Source organism: Falco cherrug, chromosome 13 (genome assembly GCF_023634085.1).
Source record: "Falco cherrug isolate bFalChe1 chromosome 13, bFalChe1.pri, whole genome shotgun sequence".
NCBI classification, from domain to species: domain Eukaryota; kingdom Metazoa; phylum Chordata; class Aves; order Falconiformes; family Falconidae; genus Falco; species Falco cherrug.
In genome coordinates, this window is record NC_073709.1 from 25,741,056 (window position 1) to 25,763,932 (window position 22,877).

A 22,877-nucleotide genomic window follows, 5' to 3' on the forward strand; every position below is an offset into this window, starting at 1 on the left:
GAAAAGCCAGGCTTCCCTTCTAAGTAAAACTGACCCCAAAAGGACCATCTAGTTGATATTAAAAGAAAAAAAGCTGCTGACCTTAAATTAGTTGTAAGTTACGAAATGGCACATATTGTACAAAAAAAAATCTGTTTCCAATTTCTAAGGAAGATTATGAAGTGCAATCTTACGGATTTCTGATTTTATTTTTTTTTTTTTTACTTTGCTTGCAACATCTTAATACAATTCTAAATTCTGCATATTTTAAAACCAAATAACTGTAGTAATATCCAATATAGTTAAGGCCAGCCTAGATAGCAATAGTTGGTGATTACCAGATCAAAGGCCTTACTTCAATCAATAAAGATAGCTCCTGTACATTGATTACCATCCAACACTATAAAAATATAATTGCTTACCTTGAGAGGAGCAGTACAAGTGAAATGAAAAGGTCATAATAGGTCAATAATTATTTAAATTAAACTTACATCTTCCTTCATCCGATGGACCAACTCTAGCACACACCGAAATGGTGGTGACTTACCAGTTTAAAGAGACATATTAACATGTCAGCAAAGGGCTTAGCAGTAATTGGGTCAGCAATTTTAAGAAGTCAAGGTTCCAGGTTGTCAGCTTCTCCATTTATGCTCCCAATTAATCTTAAGGTATTATAGATCTTAAGTCAGTAAGCACAGATCTAACTACTTTTGATCAAATCTCATTTTGAGTATATACAGGGATAGAGTATAGTTACTTTTTGAGATTTTTCTACAGTACAGTATATAATTCTCTAGAATGTCTTTAAATTAAAGAAGTCATGCAATAATTCACTATTGAGCTCAATGAATCCTCCAGTAATTTAGTATGAGACATTTCTGTCACCATATTAAATAGTCCTTCTACCAGAACATTACTTAGCAGGTTTGCATTTTCATTCATACACAGAAAAGTGTAATTCCCTTCTCATTCTGAGAAGTATCATGAAAAATAATTTGGTTTAGAGGTATTGGTTTTCCTAGCTGCAAAAGACAACCTCATGTAGCTCAAAAAAACAAGGGGATTTCACTTCACAAGTCAAAATAACAAACTACATAGAACCATTATCTAATTAAATACATATTATACTCTTTAGTTCATTTTTTTTTAAATACACACTTCCTGAAGGAAAACCCTAGCAAGTATCATGTAAGAAAGCATATCATTCTACTGTCAAAAGCGTTGTGTGATGTTTAGTGCAGATCCCGTCCTATGACAAAGCTCACTATAATCTTTGGAAACTCTGTAGGTAAGTAAAACAACTACCAAAGATTTAGTCAAATTAAAATACTGCAACTTCAACATACTTTTAAAGCCAGTGTCTTCATTAAACAAATTACTAACACTAAGATGCAGACAGCACTTCCTCCCCAAGGTCTCCAAATTTGAATGGCAGCGCCACTCACTGCTAAATTTACCTCCCAGGTCTTTGATACCACTGTTGCATAACTTTTTTTTTTTATTATTCTCTCAAGTAAAAGCAAAGAAAGTATTTTATAACCATATTTGCTTACAAATACATTTTCATTATTACTTTGAAGAATTAATTTAAATTACTCTTATACTCTTAAATAACAAGAGGTTTTAAATGTTTTAGTTCCTTCCTTCTGTGGATCAGAGATATGAATTCATTGGAGTGTGGTTATCCTAAGGTAAAAAAAGATGGAAGTCTAAATTTATCAGTGTCAGGAAACATCTCATTGCAGGATGGTTAGCTCAATTACGGTAGTGAAATTCTCAAAGAAAAATTACATTTGCATGGAGACCTTGCATCTTAGAAACTTAGGGGCTAAGAAGGCTCTTTCATGGCCACTGAATTCTGATGGTGTGCTAGACAATAGAAAGGAAGGTTAAGATTTTTTCTCTTGGCCTATTAATTTCCTACCACTTTGTGCCTGGCAATATGAAGAAAAGATGACACCACCTTGAAGAACACAGAAGGTAGACAATCAAGGACATTATAATGGGCAAACCAGGAGGGGGGGGGAAGTGCGTGTGGGGAGAAACAAATCATGGATAGTGTCAAAACAGGAAAAGGAAAAAACAAAAAGGAAAAAAAAAAAAGGGTGTGCTGGTGGGGGTGTTAAATAGAAAAAAAAGGACAACCTATAGCCACTAGTAAAAATTCTCCGTACAAATCCACTGAAAATCTATGTTGCTAGTAAACACGGAATACAGTGGAAAAGCATGCACTTTATCCTTCACATACAGATGATCATCTAGTGCAGCAGGCAATGTCTCTAGCAGTTCAGATCAGAAAGAATTCATGAATATTAAAGATTTTTACCTATTGACATCTGTATTAGTCAGCAATGTTCAACATGATAGATGTCTGGGATTCTTCTATGACATTGGATTTATTTTTTTTTTAATTACTATTCAGAATAACTACTTAGACAACATTAGGCCTGTAAAAGTAAACTCTCAAAATTTAGGAAATGCAAAACCAAAATTGTCTGAAAAAAAATAACGCATACACAAATAGAAGATGAATAATGTTATCGTCTACAATTGTACAAACACACATTTCTCATAAGATATCTTCCTCAAGGATTTTATGATGTTCACCAACTAAAACAGAATTCATGTAGCAAATAAGCATTTTGTGCACAGAAGCCTGTCTGATTTGATGTAGTGCTCTGCAGACGTTTAATGAAAGAGGAAGGGGAGTATGAAAAGTGAACGGACAGTTTCATAGCTAGTGCAGTTCAATGTCACTCTGCAGAAACCTGTCCCCTACCCCTGCCACAAAGTTCTTACGCAACGTGAGGCAAATCTCTTAAGGCAAACTTTTCAGTTATTCACTTGTTATGCACTCTTATTTCCTTTTGTGCTTGCATTTAAACACCCCACGGAGATCCGTGGAAGTGTTAAATGGCCTTAATTGAACAGGGGTCAGTGGAAACTAAACACATCAACTGCTCTGAAAACTCAGGTCCTACCTATGTAAAACTGAGCATTCAAAATTAGCATTCACTCCTCTTTTTCTTTACACAAAGTGCCAATTCATTAAACAAAACTAAAAATATAAGTGTTGTAGAAGTGAATATCAATTATTAGAATCTACTCAGAAAATGCAGTGAAAATAGGACAGGAAAGAAAAATTTGGAATCTGCATTTACTCAAGAACTAGATATGTACAGTAAGACAGACGTCAAGTCATACAGAGAAAATAAGAATTTTTAAAAGGCAACATCTTGTCCACACCATACACAGAACCTGTGGATAAGCTAGTTTTTAATCAGTTGATTACATGCCATCATAACATAAAAATAACAAAGCTGAATTAAGTTCATGCTGCTTATTTTAACTCCATTTCATATGTTCTAGGTGCTGAATTTTGCCATCTTAGTTTTCCCCGTGTGTATTAGCGCAGACAGCTTTTTTTTCTCCAAATTACCACAGCCTAATCCTGAATGATAGTTTTGTCATAATGGAATTATTCAGTCTATGATCTGATTGATTTTAGACCTTAAATACTGAATCTTAACACACGTAAATTTTTAATCCTTTAATTTCTCTATTCTGCCAGTAATTGATAAGGACAGTCGTACTTAGACAGGGTCTTAATTTAATCGCCCTGAAAATCAATTAGAAGGTGAAAAGCTTCCTTATATTATTATTATGAAAATTTCCTGATCAAATTCACAATGCAATCAGAATCAATGCCTGACTCTTCACACACTTTTAGTCAATACATAATTCAGCAGTTACATCTTCACCATTTAAAAAAAATATGGGAAGAAATTTGTATCTTAAAAGCAGGAATAATTTAAAGGCTCGGTATTAGTCAAATGCAGTGTCTCGAGTCATCAGACTTTTTATAGAAATAATCTAAATAAGGGCCAAGTATCCACCAGAAAGCATTAATTGCACTTGAAGTATCTCACAAGCCAATATAGTAGTAAGTCTCTCTTTGCTAGACCCTTGTTGAAAACTCTCCATAGAATCAGAAGGAAAATACTGGCCTGCTGCTAAACAGGAGAGGTGAATTAGTCACCCACAACGCTGAAAAGGCAGAGGTTCTTAATACTTTCTTCACCTCTGTCTTCACCAGCACTGTTGAGCCCCAGGCCTTGGGAACAAAAGTCCAGGTTGATGCAAACACAGACCCACTGTCAGTGAAGGAGGAGTCGGTACGTGAACGGCTACAGGAGCTCGACCCCTGCAAATCCATGGGCCCTGACAATACCCATCCCAGGGCATTCCGAGAGCTGGCTGACGTTGTGGGGCCACTGTCCGTCAATTTTGAGAATTCATGAAGATCAAGGGATATCCCAGAAGACTGGAAGAAGGCTAATGTCACCCCCATCTATAAGAAGGGCTTAAAGGAGGATCCAGGAAATTATAAGCCCGTCAGTCTTTCAGTCCCTGGGAAGTTATGCAGTGAATCCTCCTGGGGGCTATCAGAAGTCAAATGAAGCACATGACTGGGAGAAGCCAGCACGGATTCACAAAGGGCAAATCGTGCTTGACAAACCTGATTGCCTTCTACAACAAAGTACCCTGCTTGGTCGATGTGGGGCGAGCAGTGGACATTGTCTACCCGGATTTCTCCAAGGCTTTCAATACAATTTCCCACAGCCTCCTCCTAGAGAAACTGCTGCATTACGGTCTGGACTAAGTAGTCTGGAGGGGCGGGGGGGGTGGGTGGGCGCTGGCCGATAAGCCGCACTGAGGGCGGTGGTAAATGGCTCCTGGTCAAACTGGCAACCTGTCACAAGCTGGGTCCCCGAAGGATCAACACTGGGCCCAACACTGGCTAGTATCTTTAAAAGTGATCTGGGTAATGGGATCAAGTTTGCCAATGATTCCAAACTGGGTGGGGGAGTGGACACTCTGGAAAAGCGTGCCACCCTGCAGGAAGACCTGGATAGGCTGGAAGAGTAGGCAGACAAGAACCTTATTAAATTCAACAAAGACAACTATAACTTCTTGCACCTGGGAAAATATAATCCAGGAGGTGCAGCACAGGCTGGGAAGCAGCTCTGTGGGAAGGGACCTGGGGGTCCTGGTGGACAAGCAGCTCAATTTGAGTGAACAGTGTACTGCTGCAGCTAAGGAAGCCAACAGGATGCCGGGTTGCATCAACAAGAGCATCACTGGCAGACATAAAGAAGTCATTATCCCACTCTACTCAGCCCTTGCCAGGACACATCTGGAATATCATGTTCAGTTTTGGTCCCCACTATACAAAAATGATGCAGACAGGCTGGAGACAGTCCAGAGAAGAGCTACAAAGATCATCAAAGGGCTGGGAAACCTGCCATACGAGGAAAGGCTGAGAGAACAGGATTTTCTCAGCCTTGAGAACATTCCAGTATTTAAAGAGTGGCTGCAAAGAACATGGAGACTCCCTTTTTACAGGAAAAACAAGGGGTGACGGGTACAAGTTACTCCTGGGGAGATTCCAATTGGACCGGAGGGGAAAGTTTTCCACAATGAGAACAATCAGTCATTGAAATAATCTCCCCAGGGACTTGGTGGATTCCCCATTGGACACTGAAGATTCAGCTGGACAGGGTGCCAGGACACCTTGTCTAGACTGTGCTTTTGCCAAAGAGGCTGGACCAGATGATCCTTAAGGTCTCTTCCAACCTGGATTCTATGAATCCAATAATAGGAGGGACAGATAAGATTCTTCCTGTGCAACTCCACAAACAGATCCTCAAAATAAACAAATAAATACGTAATCTAATACATACAAGAGCTTGTCATGCCGAAACACTTCATCACATTCTAAGTATCTTCCTGTAAAATACGGTCCTTTTGTCCATATACAGGAGCCTTTACAAGGATTAAGAAACAGGTTTTTCTTCAATATAATCATAGAATTATTTAGGTTGGAAAAGACCTTTAAGATCACCAACTTAACCTAGCACTGCCAAGCCCACCACTAAACCATGTCCCTAAGTGCCACATCTACACAACTTTTAAATACCTCCAGGGATGGGGACTCAACCACCTCCCTGGGCAGCCTGGTCCAATGCTTGACCACCCTTTTGGTGAAGAAACTTCCCTAATACCCAGTCCAAACCTCCCCTGGGGCAACTTGAGGCCGTTTGCTCTTGGTCTATCGCTTGTTACCTGGGAGAAGAGACCAACACCCACCTCCCTACAGCCTCCTTTCAGAGAGCTGTAGATCTCCCCTGAGCCTCCTTTTCTCCAGGCTGAACAGCCCCAGTTCCCTCAGCCACTTCAATGGGTGACAAAAAACCTAGACAAGATTCATGTATAATTTGGAATTAAGAAAGAACTTTGAAGAGAAAGGCAGTATCAAAAATAATAGAGTTCCTGCCATCCTTGCCAATATTGACTAGCCAATGTTTTCCAAGCAGATGCAGTATAACTGCACCACTAAAAACACAAGAGGATTTAGCATGATTAGTTTAAATTAAAACCTTGACCACGTGTCATTGTTACTGCCTTTCTGGCCCTAGCACTGACTAAAACCATAAGACTTTAGAAATAAAAAACATCAGAAATTTGATATGTATTTGATTTGTATTAAAGTCAAAGTTGCAGAAATATTTCCTTTTGGCTATTACTTCTCATCAAAACCCTCCCTTTAAAACTGCTCTGGGTTACAAGTTCAACTATACCAGCATGTAAGAATCCTACAAAAATCTTTACAAGTACTGAAGTACTGGCATGGAAAACCCACAATTACACTAGCAAATGAAAAGCATTGGAAACAGTCAAGGTTTTTTTCATCTGTCTCTGTGCCATCAGGTATCTGAATCTGAGAATTTCCAGAAGCATTTATACATTTATTATAAAAGGTGAACATCCATTGTACTACTGTTTTCTATGCTCAAACCTGCTTCAAGTTCTTTCTTTGGTCTGTACCATTCAGCCCTTGCTTTAACTAAAATTAAATGAGCCTCCATTTAACACACAGTACATGGTGCTCCCACATGCAAAACTTCCAAGAGATGCTCGGCACCTTCCCTGCCTCCTTTTTTTTTTCTGATGTTATTGAATAAACTTCATGCATTTGTGCAGTTTCTACCTTCCAGCTTTTTCTTTATGTTTGTTATTTTCAGCAACTTTTATTTCTCTAAATCTCCCTCCCAAAAAGTCCCTCCATCTGCACCTTTTCTTACCGGCAGACAAGCACAAAAAGAATCCCAGAAGATGTCATGCCTGAAGCAAAACACAGCATTTCCATAACTTCATTTTCAGAGACACATATGAGGGCACCCACTATCCTTGTTGCACACAGAGCAGGCACAGAGAACAGAACATCTCCTTGAACTCTCTCCTTCCCTTCTTTGCCCTTGTAAACACAGAATATAATCCCACCTTTGGCTTCTTCAGTGAGCTGAACAAATACAAGAGAGCTCCACGAGCAAAGGCCAGACTAGATACTAAAACAAAAAACAGTTTTTTCCACAGTCACTCATATTAAATTCATTGACTATTCTTTGTGCAGATTCCTATACAAAGTTCCTACACCAAATTTTATCAGCATTTTGTTTGAAGACAAGCAAGCAAAAGAAACATCAAATATAAAGGTATTCTTTACTGGTGGGAATTAATCTTATATAAAAGAACTTGGTACATCAGTAGTTACGCCCTCAGATTAGTTTATAAAAAAACCAAACTTGGTAGAGAGTAACTACTTCTATTACTTACTAGTCTAGTTATTACTTAACTAAACAATAATTGATAAAAGCCTTTTCTTCTGCTAGTTCTTAGGTTTATCACCTGCAGAGGGAATGCCCCATACATTTCAAAATAGTGAATCATGTTTGCACAAAATGAACAGAAGCACAACCAGAGTCGTGAGAAAAGGGGAAGAACTGCTGTTTTACAGAGTACAGGTCATGCAGTATATTTGTGATAATCAAAAGATCCATTTCTGTAACTGGTTTTGCACAAGCAGAGAGTTGAAAGGAACTATGATCTAGTCTGGGAAAGGGCTTTTCCACTGGCAGCTTGATGTAACAAGAGAAAAGCTACCGCGCTTTTACAGCTTCCACAGCTGTGATTACTACATGCTCTGAAAGTATCCATGCACAAGCTAAAAAAATTAGTTTTTTAACCATGCAGTGCAGAATGTCATGCAACCCTGGCACTGGCAAAAAATGTACTTAGGCACAAAAGCCAAGAAGATGCAAAAAAAAAATGCATGTCAAAGCTTGTGCTGCATAGTTGATCTGTTAAAGTGCAGGAAGTAAATATGAGAAATAATACAGAACCTTTTTTTTTTCCCCTCCCTTGTAGTAGCTACAATAAATCTTTTCTACAATAAATAATAATAAAACAAAACAAAACAAAACCCAAACAAAAACCACACACCACAGAAAAAGCAGATACTTGATACTGATAGAAAGTATGTCCATGCCTAAGAAAACCAGCTCACATTACTGAAAATATTACCCTGTTACACTGGCAAGGTCAGCATCAGCTTGGCTTATTTGCTGCCTAAGTCCCTGTTGTGCATGTTCAAAAATGTTTTAAGTTGTTTTGTTCATAAAGCAGCACAGTTCACTTTGTTGTGCTGGATCGCTCCTTTTCCTCTATACATAGTTCTTCTCTTGCTCCCTATCTTTAGGTTTCTTGGGATTCAGAAGGAAGGAAGGAAGAAATAAATGTGTTTTTCAAGATGAAACCGTGATTTCATTTTAAGTAGTAGGACAAAATTCTATCTAAAATGTCTGTGGAAACGGTTCTCAGGCAGAAAAAAGAATGGTTCCCATTCTTACTGAAGCCAGACACTTGATGCTGACACAGAAGATCTTTATCTTTCTTTCACAGAAGATGAAGATGTGGGTTCAAATTGTTCTTTTGTGAAGACATGAAGAGAAAATGTAAGAAGTCGGCATAAAAAATTAAAAGAACTTCTAAGGAGAAGTCTTGTGGCAACAACCTAAACAGAAAGGACATTAAAATAAGAGCTTTCCAAGAGCTCTTTAGTGTATGTTTTAATATAGAAGTCTGAAAAATGAGTGATGCTATCAAAAGTTCCCTGAGATAGAAAGTGTGTTCTCCCAATTCAGCTCAACAAATGCACTCTCTTCCTTTCTCTCTCAGTATTAGAATGCTTGGTGTAAGAATTTCTTTCATAACAGTTTTTCCCTTGGAAAATCTTGTTTACCGTCCTCTGTTCAATGTAATAAAATAAAAAAGGATGATTCTTAAAAAGTTATGTAAGGAAAAAAATGCCAGAAGAGAGACAAAGAGTGCATAAAATCAAACTAAGAAAAAAGGTCAGATTTCTCTTCATCTTTTTAGCGTAAAATAGCATTTTCTGTTAAGTCCTGTCTATAGAGTAGGGAAACTACAGACTGTTCCAGCATAAACTGTCCCCAGGAATGCTATGCAGGAGGCCATATTCAGACACAAAGGACAAGATGATGATTTGGAACCGTTAACGTGGATTTATTACGGGCAACTTGTGCCCGACCAACCTGATTGCCTTCTGTGAGGAAAGGACTGGCTCAGCAGCCAAAGGGGAAAGCAACTGGTGTTGCGTACCTTGGCTTTAGCAAGGACTTCAATATGGTTTCCCATAGGATCCTCACCACCAGGCGGGAGAAACAGTTGGACCACAGGTGGACTGTAAAAGTGGGTAAAAAACTGACTGAACAGCAGGACTCAAAGGCTCGTGATAAGTAGCATGAAACCCAGTGGGCAGCATTTACAAGAAACTGGTACTGGGATCAATTCTCTTTAACAGTTTTATTCACTGAAATAAATCTTGGGTGATAGGATGGAATGTATTGTCACAACATTTGCAGGCAATTAAAAAAAAAAAAAAAAAGAAAGAGGGCTGTAGTGGATACACTGCAATTCAGAAATCTTGAGAGGCTGGAGAAACGGGATGACAGAAACCTTGTGAAATTCAGCAAAGGCAAATGCCAAGTCCTGCAATACAGTTTTGAGTAATCTGGCATAAAAAAAGAGATACTGGCACACCGGAATGAATCCAGTGGAGGGGCACCAAGATAGTCAGAGGGCCAAAGTACATGACATATGAGAAAAGCCAAAGAGAACTGAGTTTTTTCAGTCTTAAGCATGGAAGAAGGCGGTGATGATCTTGTCTTCTCCAATTACCTCGTGGAAGTATATAAAGAAGATGGAGACACACTTTCTCGGAGTTATATAGTGATAGAACAAAAGGCAATGAACACAAGTTCAAATACAGAAAATTCTGCATAGACATAAGAGGGAAAAGATTACCAAAGGTCGGTCAGATTGAAAACGGGAAGAGTACTGGGAAATGTACTTGACTACATACGGGGGTAAAACTCAGACAGACAAAAGCCTAAACAGGTCTAGCTGGTCTCACTCTAAGTAGGAGGTTGGATTAGAGGACTTATCTTCCGACCTAAATTAGTATATTGTTCTGATTTAATAATTAAAACTCATTTCTAACCATCTCAAACCTGATCAGTAGTCACAAAAAGACATGCTGGAAAATATCTAGAGGAGAAAAAATAAAATACAAGCAAAACTTGCTCAACTCACGTTACCTTCCCTTTTTACAAAAAATTGTCAACCAGAACTCTATGCAGTGTTTCCTGCCCCACACCCCACCCCCAACAACAACAAAAACAAAAAGAGAAGCCGTTTCCTTCTAAAGGTTATTTGGTGAAATTAACATTTTCCTAGTTTCCTTGGGTTGATCTGAGTTTATAATAGGATATATGTTTGGAAAACATTCTTAGAGGTCACAGAATCAATCCAGTTACTCCAAAGCAGAATCAAATTTACATAGGGTATTCCTCAGAAATGCTCATCCAACAATTCTTTAAAATTTGCAGTGTCAGAGCTTACATTTTTTTCTCACAACGATGTATTTCTTTCCTCAACTAACCTGAATCTTTTAGAAAAAAAAAAAAATCTTGTGAGAAGACAATCTACTTTGCTATAAGCCTATTATGAGTGTATTGGCGTTTTACTCACAGTAGACATGGAGAAAAGTTCATTCTCTTTAAAACTACCATTTTTATGCACTCTAACACCATTACCATGTCCCCTTTTAGTCTTCATTTTCTTCAGCGTTTCCTCTTAGACTGTTTTTAGACCTCCAATCATGTTCATTTTCTTGGTATTCAGTCATAACACATTCCACAAATTTCTGTTGGGATGCTGGAAAAGGCCTGTTTATTTAGCTCCATACACTAATGAAAATATTTGCACCTTCTACTAACTATGAAATGTTTGCTTAAGATTATAGGGAGTAGAATTTGTTTTATATTACTGCAAAGAGAGTTCACGGTGATGAAGAGCTACGGGGAGATCCAGCACTGAATGACCACAGCCATTCCCAGCAGTTCTGCTCAGAACAAATGTAAACGATGCTCGTGCAGTGTTCCATGGCAAACTCATTAAAAAACATCGTTACTGGAAAGATTCTCCACTCTGAGAAATGTGTGTGTATCTGAGTCAGAATATGGCAGAAAAACACTAGCCCAGATATATCTTTTTTTTAAATACACATTTTTAAGACCACTTCACAACACTAAAAAAGTCATTATAAAAAATCTCTACTTGTAATGCTGAATATATGAACATCTTACCTCATACAGTTACTTCCTAATTATTACAGAGCTGAATTCGCATTACGTAGAGGCTGGTAAAAAGTGTATTCCAGGCAAGACCCGCTTCTTTATAACTGTAGTATCCTATTTCAGAAAACTTGGATCCAAAGCAAGGCCAAACACAAAAGTTTCTTCAGAGTGGACTGCATTTTGATCAATATTACATGGATAATTTATTTTTAAACAAGCAGCATCCAAGAGGAATCATATTAAAACAGTAATAGCTAATTCAACAGGGTTTAAAATTTCACAAAAAATCTTTCATCCACTTGAAAAAAGGAATTATTTTATCACTAAAGAAGTAAAGGCCTCCCTTCTCACAAGGACATGTAATTATAACTCCAATAATCAAGCTCAAATTGTATTTTAAGCAACACAAAGCATGCTTAGAGGATTTCTTTTGCTCCATTTCATAGATGGAATATTTATATTATTTACAAAACTCACTACAACGCCACAGATTTGTCAATTTACATTCAATGTCGTATTTGAAAAGTAGTCTTATTTTGAGAGGTCAGGAGGAACGAAACCTTTCACGCAACCACCTTGCTACTCAGAGTTCATTCTTTTGTAGCAATTGAGACACTACACAGTGAGCAGTTCTTATATACCCCCTACAAGTATACTCAGTTTCTCTTCACGGAGCCCAATTATATCTCCATAGCACGGAGTCAAGAAGCTTCCTCATTCATTCATGCGTCCAACTGATTGTAATTTCTATCCTTTCTAACTGTAACAGGCCCTATCAGCTCTGCCACACACTTTCTGTCTGGTGATGGATCAATCAGAGGAAAGATTCAAAAAGCTACTTGTGTACTCCATGACTACTTTAGGACAGTAAATTGCAGTCCTGAAACTCCTAGCTCAGATGTCATCATATCCCACAGATAGTCAGGGCTCAATTTTCAACCAGTTGCTCTTCGGACCCAGAACCTCCTTTTTCAAAGAACTCAGTAGTTTGGCACCTATTTGCCCAACAATACCTGAAAACAAAACTTCCCTTTATTTGGCTTAGGACCTTAATCCTATATACTTGTTCTAGAAAAAACTATTGAATAGCTTTTAAACAGGATTTTCTACAAAGTTTAAACAGTGGCACTGTTTCTGTTTGAAGGCATAATATCCACCACTATATTCAACAGGGTGCACGTGTGCTTTCCTAAGGCATCATATTTTCAAAGAAAAATGTTATCCCCTACTCTCTGTAAAACAAAAAGTTAAAGCTGCCTTACGCTCAAGGGATATTTATACATTATGAATCCTGAACAGAAGGTAGTGCCTCAAATTAGAACAAAACTTGATCCTAAGCAGGGCTCGTTTACACAGCTCAGAATTCGTATATCAGTTTTTATTTCATCCATTCAGGCAACTCAAGTCCTAACCCTCAACCAAGGAGCAAAAAGGAATTGAGGAAAAACTCTTTTTCATAGTTAATCTGTTGGCTTGTTGTTGATATTCACACACACACATTTCAGCATGCTATTCTCCATGGATTTCATTCAATGATCTTGAAGGACCTTACTGGTAAGCCTCGGTATACATCTGCTAGAAAGTACAAGATGACCCTAATTTCCCTGCAGAGCAAACTATTCTCACCCATTTGTTAGCAGTGAAAGCCAGGTTAACATGACATCACGCTCATCACCTTCACCCTTAGGTTTCTTTGGGACCTAGCCATTAGACTTAGTCATTAAAGAGATAATACAAGTACAATTTGAATTTAAAAGATATTTAGACACCTGGCTATTTACAGTTCTGTGAACTCTAAGCTTGCTTGCCTACACCTGTATAAAATAGACAGTATCTCTTGACTATGAGAGAACCAGAAAGACAAACCCACCAGTGTTACTGCAGCATTATAACTCCGGACCAGATGTGGCTGCATCACACAAGCTGTACTGATAAAGCAAACCACACAATATAACTAATTTGTAAAACCTTTCAGCCATTTCCAGAGAGCCTTTGAAGTATAAACTCCTGCATCAAGTAGAATCTGAACTTCGGCTCCCCATCTATGAAATCAGAATGATAGCATTTGGCTGTCTCATGAAGATACGAAGATAAAACCCTGAATATTCCAGTCCTCAGAGTGATGAGAGACAGGTGAGTTCCTTAGCTAAAACAAGAACACTAACAGTTCCTTTGCCTGGTGGTATTTTGATAGATACAGTAAACTGTTGTACCTAATACTTATTTGTACCTCTTCAAGTTGTCAGAAATCACATCTGCATGTTTTGGGAAATGATATTACAGATGCCTAAAAGACTTCTTCGTTGTTTGAAGAACGGAGAAGTTGCATGTGTACAATTCTGGCAGAAACAATCCTTTTCTTTACCTGACTTCTCCTCATCTAATGTGTACTCTGAGCACATCTTCCTGTGCAGCTGGAGACCCTGTTACAGAAGGACACTGCTTAGTGTAGCCAGTGTTTATTGCCTTTTTTTTTTTTTTTAAGATTAATTTGGAAAATTTCCCAGATAATACATCTGCCCCCATTACTTGCACCTCAGAGTGTAAGACCCGCCAGGGAGCTAGTGAGGACAACGGCATTTATTAGCAACAAATAAACTGATCTATCTTTTTCTGGATTAGCAGTGGGAGATCCCAGACGCACTAAGAAGTATCAGTCTGCTGACTGACATATACAAGCTGGCACACTTTTGTGTCAAAAATGTACACAGCTGCATGCACACTAAAGCTGTTCCATCTATAAAGCACAAATGCCAACTGCTTGTCTTCAGAGATGGGTTATAAGAGAGGGTCTCAACAACAGAACAAGTGCAGAGTACAATTAAAGAGTATCTTTCATTCCCTTAAGTGTCTGCCTGTTCTAGGTCATCTCCAGGTACTCAGACCAACAGCTGGTTGAAAAGAAAGAACTCAATCAAAAGCAATAATAAATTATATTTATCCACACAGCATTATCAGCCATCAGATGCCAGTATGAAAACAGTTCTATTGTAACATCTTCTCCAAACCTGTCTGTCCAACGCTCTCAAATCACTTCAGCCATCTCAATAACCCTTATTCATGGCCTCAGTTTCAGTTTATGGAGCAAAACTGAACCCCAGACTGAACTGGCACTCGGGTAGATTAGTGTTGGGCTTGCTTCTTTACAAATAGACAGGTATGTTAATCCCAGTAGTGTAACACCCTCTTCCTCAGCACTCTTGGAGACTTCTGATGAGAAGCAGGAAATTCAGTTATATTCCCAATTCTTTATCGAATTAAACTATTTAACTATACTGCAGTGATGTGGCTGACTGGAGCTCCAGTGAGAAAGACTGCAGCTCACAATTCCTCTGGTGTTGAGATCATCACAACTGACAACAGAAGAAACACATCAAAGAGTCTTCTACTAAATATACAGTAAAGTGTACCAACTCCAATGTCAGGAAAACCATAGAGCAATTTGGATGAGGAAAGGAGCCCAGCAGCTGCTCCTACAGATTCCCACGCACAGACAGGTTTTGCAAGTCAACATGGTCTCAATATTTAACTAACACATTATCACTTGTTGTTATTATTTGACTATCAGTCAAGTAAGCACCTCACAAGAAAAGAAATGGAAGTGATCTTCAACTTTTTTTTTTTTTTAATCAGGTTCACAGAGTCATTATAGAGAGGCAAGAACGTGATTCTTGTTTTAAACAAAAACGGAATTTGCACACACATACTTGCAAGTACCAAGATATCTGTGCTCACATATCCTCGCCAGAATTACCTGTGGTGACCCTGAAAACAAGAGATGTCAGCTGAGCACTCTTCAAATCTTTGGCATTCTTTTGCATATCAACAATGCTATGTGGTTTTTACAGCACTCACTTGTCTTCACAAACAAGGCTTAGTGCCAGGTTAAGTTGTGTCTCAACTTAGGCCACTGTGTAAGGCCATCGTGGTGTGGCCTTCGCACCATGAGCATGCCATCTAATGCTTGCTCTCACTGTTGTCTAGTCCCTTTTGGATCTCCCCTTGGTGCTGTCAGTCTCATGACTTGAGATATATATACGCACAAACACACATGCCTTTCATATACTTTAAAAAAAATAAATAATCTTCAGCTCTGCCGTTTCTTTTTTTAAACACTTATACTTCACCACACCAATGCAATATTTCACTTACAGGCCTCTACAGCATCTCAAACATGCAGCCAGGTTCATCTTCCCAGAAAACATACTGTCTATATCTTTGCTTTATCCCAGAAGTGAAGACATCAGCAAATGATGGGAATCGCAGAACACAGGATAATTGGTCTGCTTTAATCTCAAGAACTCCCAGTTCCAAAATAAATAGCTAATCAAAAAAGAGAGGAGATAATACCCAAAGGCCCAGAAACAGCAGACTTCTGTCAGATCGGCAGGCTCCTTTTTTCACTTGACAAAACAAACAAGACCACAACACAAATGTGCTGAACACAGAAGAGAGCACTTTTTGAGTGCTCACGCAACCTCAGGAATCCTCAAAAAGGTACCAAAGAAAACATGCCTTAGTATTCACAGCATGTTAATCAAAAAGTTCTTATCCCAAAATAATAAATAATATCCCTTTTATATTTACCACCAGGAAACGAGTCAAATATGCAGCAACGTTCACCATCACGTACATCTCTGTGTCTAAAGGCAAGGGAATACAAATCCCACATGTCCAATAACATTTTCCACAGGCTTTTTATGTGAAAATCAAAATAGCACATACATCACTAACAATCACATTATGCTCTTAAATTAAAAACTACAGATTTTGCCATGAAAATTATATAGCAGATTATAATAAATGGTAAAACAAATGCAGAGTACCACTGGTACATTTCGAAAGTCATTTAAACTCATTTACCTGTAAAGTAAGTATTGGCAGGGAGAGTGGAACTAGCAAATCTGTAATATCCATTTCCTGGGAAACGGATCCCTTTCATTACTTCTGCACTCAATGTAGCTAAAGATGAATCCATCCTCTCCACCTGGTAGATGGGAGAAGGCCCATTAAGTTCTTCAGGTTCATTCCAATTTATCTTTACCATTGTGCTGTTTATTCCTTCAACACGAGGGACACTAAGTTTTCTTGGAGCTGTGCATTAAAAAAAAAAAAAAAAAATTACCTAGATGATATTGTCCGTAACGCTTAGGAAATTATTTATTGCACATAAGATAATTTTTGCAAAACATCCTGCTTCTGTTTCTGATCACCTTCAGAATAAATACAGATATCCATAGAAGTTTAAGGGAGCAGGGGGGAATAAATCTTAATCTTTATAAGAATTTACTTTCAATTCCACAAAAAATACCTTATTTCTGTATTCAGGCTTTGGATAAATATGTAAAATACCTTATTTCTGTATTCAGGCTTTGGATAAATATGTCTAGTACTGTATCCAAAATAATTGTTTTTTCATAGTCTTTAACAACCCAAATTAATGTCTCCATAAAAAGTATATTTATGTGTATTCCTTCCTCATTAGCCTTTCATGCCATACACACTGTAAGCATGTACCTGTATGACTTTCAGCATTGGATTTGAGTGAAAGACCAAAAAAGAATCTGAAGAGTTAATTAACTCTTGTTACGTATCAGTAGTATGGTACGTGACAACACAAGCGTTTCATCACTGAACTTCTCGTCGATGGGAGCAGAACAGCTATCTGTCCGCTATACTAAAGGCCCATCAGGTTGTTTTCCTTATGATGCACACACAAGACATTAGCATATGTTCAGATAATCATTCAGTTCGAGAAAATGATCCTCTCTAACTTTCTTCCACCCACACTGGTGCACAGTAAGACTCCATACAAGGCTGTTTACATGAAAGCATCAGCATAAGAGAGTTTTATGTTACTACAATGATCCTCTTACCATTAAAACCAATACCCTGATATTCTTTTAAACATTCCAATAGCATTGGTCAGTCTATAGCCGAGTTATGGACAAAATTTGTTTGTCTGGGTGTTTTTTCTAATACTGTACAGTAAGCCACTGGAGGGCAGCATGACCTGTTTGGATAATGGCACGGTGGCCATACAGGTGGGAAAGAAATGGACCATCACTGAAACAATAAAAGACATCATCTGGGGACGTACAAGAACACTACTACCCGTAGAATCCATACCCACCTATCTAGCCTTTTCTTCTTCCCATGATAAAGGAATTGAGAACAGAAACTTCATTTGTACCCGGGAAGTGAAATACAATGCCAACTTGTAAAAATTACTTGCTCCCGTAATGACATAGTAAAGAGCAATAAACGCCTTTCAAGAACAATAAAACCCGAATTAAAATATGGGCCTTCACAATCTGACATATTACTTCACAGCACAGCATTGTACATAGTGCAAGTTCTTTTAGAGAAGGAGAGCCTGCTTCATTTAGAACGAATTAATAACATCCTTTTAAACATTTGCGCATTTCCAAGATCATTAACATATTTTTCATTTTTCCTATTTGCCTGTAACACATTACTTCGCGCGCGCACACACACACACCCCCCCCACCTCCCCACCCCTCGCCTTTCTATCTCTAACTTGATAAATATTCTTGGAGAAAGCAGGGAGTGGGGGAACTGGGAAACTGCCAACGGCACTATGTGCTGTAAATTCCTGCTTAGGCATCACTTATGACTTCACAATCTAATTAGTATCTCACACTATGGTAGAAATTTACAATGTCAAAATTGAAGTAATGCAGCGTGAGGTCATAAGCTTTCCTGCATAAGTAGGGCACAGCACTAATGAATTGTGGTATTAATGCACAAGTTTAAATAGAAAACATGGCTTAACAATCAAAACTTCACCTTTGAGGGAGCTAGTGTATGCCAGCATTTTAAATGTGAACATAAGAGGTTGAGCCCTCCAGTTCAGCTTACCGATGGTAAAACAGAAATGCTAAAATTCATTATTTCTAAAATGCATACAGCTAACTAACACTCATGACAATAACCGTATCTTCCTTTAAGTCTTGTATTAATAAATGGCAGTTACTTGGACCATAATTATGGCATCTCTGATACCCAAACTTGAAGCTTTTATGGGGCTTATGCAATTAACTACTTAAATGCATCGTAACACTTGCTTCTCTGACAGGGAAGTATTGATTTTTTAATCATTTTCAAGTCTCCTCTAGCACAAATAAATGTACTACAGTTACAGTTAATGCACTGTGTACACGCATTAAACACTGGCATGACACAATTTATTATTTTGTGATATATGGAACAGAAGCCTAGCCTTTCAGAAAGTAACATCCTTACTATAACATTAGTATTTAAACTACAGTCTCATCAATGCTTCAGAACTCTTGTGCATCAAGACAGTGAAAGACTGTACATAAAAAGTTACATAAGTTTAAAAAAAAAAGAAAAAAAAAAAAAAAAAAAAAACACCACAACAGAAAAACCAGACTCTGCCCAGGAACAGAGAGGTCTGAAAATACATCTGTGACACTAACCCAGCAGGGTACTAAATGCTGAAATTAAAAATATTCAAGACTAAAAGATACAGTATATATTTTCCTAAAGGTGTCACTGTGGTACCTGTAGCTACTTTCTGAAAGATGAATCAACTATAATTTTATCTATTTAATTTTTTTTAGTCACGTTCTGTTAAAACACATCTGTCAAAATAATGAGCATACTACATTTTAGTGGATTCAAAGTCACATTTTGTATATTTTAATTATGCAGTTTTAATGTCTTGCTATATAATACATATTTAATGTATTATAAAGCTAAAACAGTATTTAAAAGCCCATGATTGCTGCATGCCATTGTGTAGAAGAGGGCACAAAAAAGACCAATAAAGACAGATGGTCCATACAGCTTACGTTGAAGTCATATATCTAAATATAGACGTTGCTACACAGGTCATTACAAATAAGCCTTTCCCATGTGTTTATGCACACACATGTACACAAAAATGAAGTTGGTAAGTAAAGAGCAGTTAATTTTGTTTTGTTTGAAATAATATCATTTTAGTTTTAGACTCGAAGACAGATGCCAGCATTTCGCTCTGAACAGATGGTAATTCCATCTAATAGTGCATCTCTGTATTAGTAAGGTCTGTTGTGTATACAAACAGTAATAAACACTAGGTAAGGATCAAAATAAATTTTAATTGTTGACATTAAATTCTGGCAGCCACAGTTCTAAGGATACAATACTCCTTTCTCAAGTCTGTCAGGTTTACTAATACAACTGCTAAAGCTTTTCCATACTCTGCCAGATTCTTGTCCCAGGAATAACATATTTACACTGTAGCTAAATTTAACAGGCTTACATATGTTTGAATAACTACTGCTCAGCAAACTGGAGGTAGATATTTGTGTACCCATCCACAGAAGCCTTCAATTAGCCACTGAATAGCTTAGGAAAGTAACGGTAACAAAAAGTAGGCAGGCAGTTTTTAATTATTGTACAGTTGGATTCAAAATGTATATGTACAAATAAAAATAGAAATGTTCAGCAAATTGGAGGACAAAAACGTAAAGAAAATAGGGTTTTTTTCTCATCTTGGAGTTTACCTTGCAGGTAAAGTTACACGTCTTGCTATTGGTCATCCATTTCATTTTTACTACGAGTTATTAGCCCAGATGACCCTGAAATTGCCATAGCATTTCTGTTACGATCTTTTCTTTCTCTGCGCTTCACAACAGTACAAGTCATTTCAGCAGTAAATGAGTCAAGAAATAATTCTTATGCCTTCTGACAATATTTTGATTGTTCAGAAGATTCTTTAGAGTCCATTTTGGACTCTTCCTCAAAAAAGAATAAAAAGCACCCATAATGGACATCAAAAGAAAAGTCAATAACATATGCTACAATCATATTTCTTTAAAAATAGATGTAATAGAGTATTTTTTAAAAATCATGAAAAATATATTGCTTCCACCATATGGGACAACCAACGACTCACCAACCGATTTAAGATGCAGCATATTGAGCTGACCATATGTTACAGTGCTGTTGAATGGCTGAGTGATTCATGCCCGTCACATTCTAGTATATCAATTAAAGCTCCTTGAAGTCTGCATGATTTGTGTCTCTGTTATTAAACCCTGCTAATTCATCCCACTTACACATCTGTTATAAATCTCTAGGAGTGCTGCATGATTCATGGCAATCTGTGAGCATGGTACAGCAAATTCTTCTCCTTGCAATTAACAGTAAATTGTTTTACTGCCATGCAATGAATTTTTCAGTTATATTGCAAATGAACTCCTAAATGCACGGTTCTTTCCTAAGAACCGACTTATATTATTAGGCAATTAAAAAGTATTGCTTTGAACCAAAAGCTTTTAATCAAGACGAATGCAACTTAAACATAGCTTAAAAACCTCACAAAATTGACACAGAGGAAAAAGAACAAACCGAGCGTTTTTCTGAAGTATAGTATGTGGTTGGTAGGGGAAAAGAAACAAATAACTTTTGACTCCCTACTCATTTCCTGAAACTCAAAGAGCAGTTTAACTACAGCTTGAACACTTGGCAAGACAAGTTTGAGCAGATACTATTTATCTCAGAAGTTACTTAAGTCATCTGTCATTACAAAATTTCTCAGATTACTTTACACTTTTCTAATTGTAAAACAGTGTCTTTATTCTTGAAATAAATAATTGGATAATTAGCCAAGCTGAATCATCAGAGGATTCCAATGCTGCTCGAGTGTTCTTGTCAAAGGTGAAGCAAATTCATTTCAGCTTTGCCTCTGCAGCTTTCTGAAGAGGCTTTGATTTTTTTCCTGCTACATTCTTGGCAGCAGCCTCAAATTCATGAGTCCATACATCAAGTCAGTAGTTTAACAACAAATGAAATTAAATTCAAAGAAGGGAAACTAATTGAAGGACAGCAACAAAAGTGTTTGGTAATGTGCTTTTTAATATGGCATGCCACATTTGCATGATAATTTTTTCCTTTTTAGCATGGAGCAGAAAGTGACTAGCTTAATGAGGGATTATTCAAGACAGGAACGAACAAAATGCATTCATAACTAAGAACAAAGATTGTATTATGAAACGGAAACAGGCAACTGCCGAGAAGTAACTGGGTGATTGGTTTATGCATTATGAATAAAAAGATAGAAAAATATTTATATTAGTATTCACTAATGACTATATATACAAGATTGTTGTAATTAAAATTATAAATTAACATATTAAGAGTGCTTGTTTAATCACTTTGGGTCCTATTCACAATGAAGAGACATGTACATGCATGCAAAACAATCTGTGTTTCCAGGCCAGCGGCAAATGGCCCTTGTATTTCTCTTCCCTAACAAAGGGAAAAGATACCCATTAAACAGGTAGTAAGTAATGTATTTGTGATTTTAAAATTGAGGCATAGAATTTTGAAGAAAAGCGGTCTATGACAGGCATAAACAAATGCTGTGCTGTCTTGACAAATGGGTCGAGGCTTTTGAAAAGGGCTTGCACTGGACCTTATTCATGAATGGAAAAAATGGGCAAATTACTCAGATTAAAAGGGTAATCAAAAAGAAAACGACATCGAGTGTAAGACAGCCCAGAAAACCCATCAGCATCATTACCCCAGCAAACCCAGAGGCAACTCCAAAGCCACCAATACAACTGCTTGAGAAGTCTGCCAAGAAGCCAGATGCAGCTGATGCTGGAAGAGTATCTTCTACAAATTAGCTTCTGAACCCTGTAATTGCCATCAAAAGCAAAGGATCAGGAATACAATGTGCTGGGCTAAATGGCAGCAATCACAAAGCCATACTTAGCGTGTCTTAAAAAATGCTTTATAAAACGAAGTTTAAAAAAAAAAATAAGGGCAAAGGAAAGATGAACTTAATTACAAGAAATGAGCTTGGCCACACAGTATTTAATGAAACACAGCTGTATAGATTAAGGCACCCTTTGACTATCTGATCTGGGAAGGGTAGCATAAGAAATTGTACTAGTCCAAGCACTGACATAGCTAATTCCATCCTGTTTAAATGTCAGAAGCTGATGGGAATAAAAAGGTGTTTCTTTGGCTGAATGAAAAATTTGGAAAACATGCATGTTTTGTCTTGGTAGATACTGCAAAGAATAGTGCAAGTAATTCACAATTTTATGCAAACACATTGTCAGGAAAAAAAAAAAAAAAGTCACACTTAAGGGACCAGGTCATTCACAGGTACCAGCCACTACAGTTCTATAGATTCCAAGGTACCAGTGGAGAATCCTACACAAGATAAAACCAGAGCAAAAAGAGAGTCTGAAAATAATAAAAAAAATAGCCTAAGACTTGGTAACAACAACAGGTTGAAAGCCATTCTCAAAAATAAACGGGAATTTAAACTCAGCAGAACCTGGAGAAAGGAAT

The 22,877-nt window shown here is 37.6% G+C and overlaps 1 protein-coding gene across 1 annotated transcript in view; it reads right to left on the reverse strand.

The window, feature by feature from the left end:
- The window catches only part of USH2A (usherin), a 390,339-nt gene that overhangs the window by 267,911 nt on the left and 99,551 nt on the right, over nucleotides 1–22,877 (reverse strand). Inside the window, exon 20 of the mRNA XM_055725922.1 lies at nucleotides 16,404–16,634. Within this exon, the coding sequence (XP_055581897.1) occupies nucleotides 16,404–16,634 (231 nt within the window). The remainder of the gene's footprint in view (nucleotides 1–16,403; nucleotides 16,635–22,877) is intronic.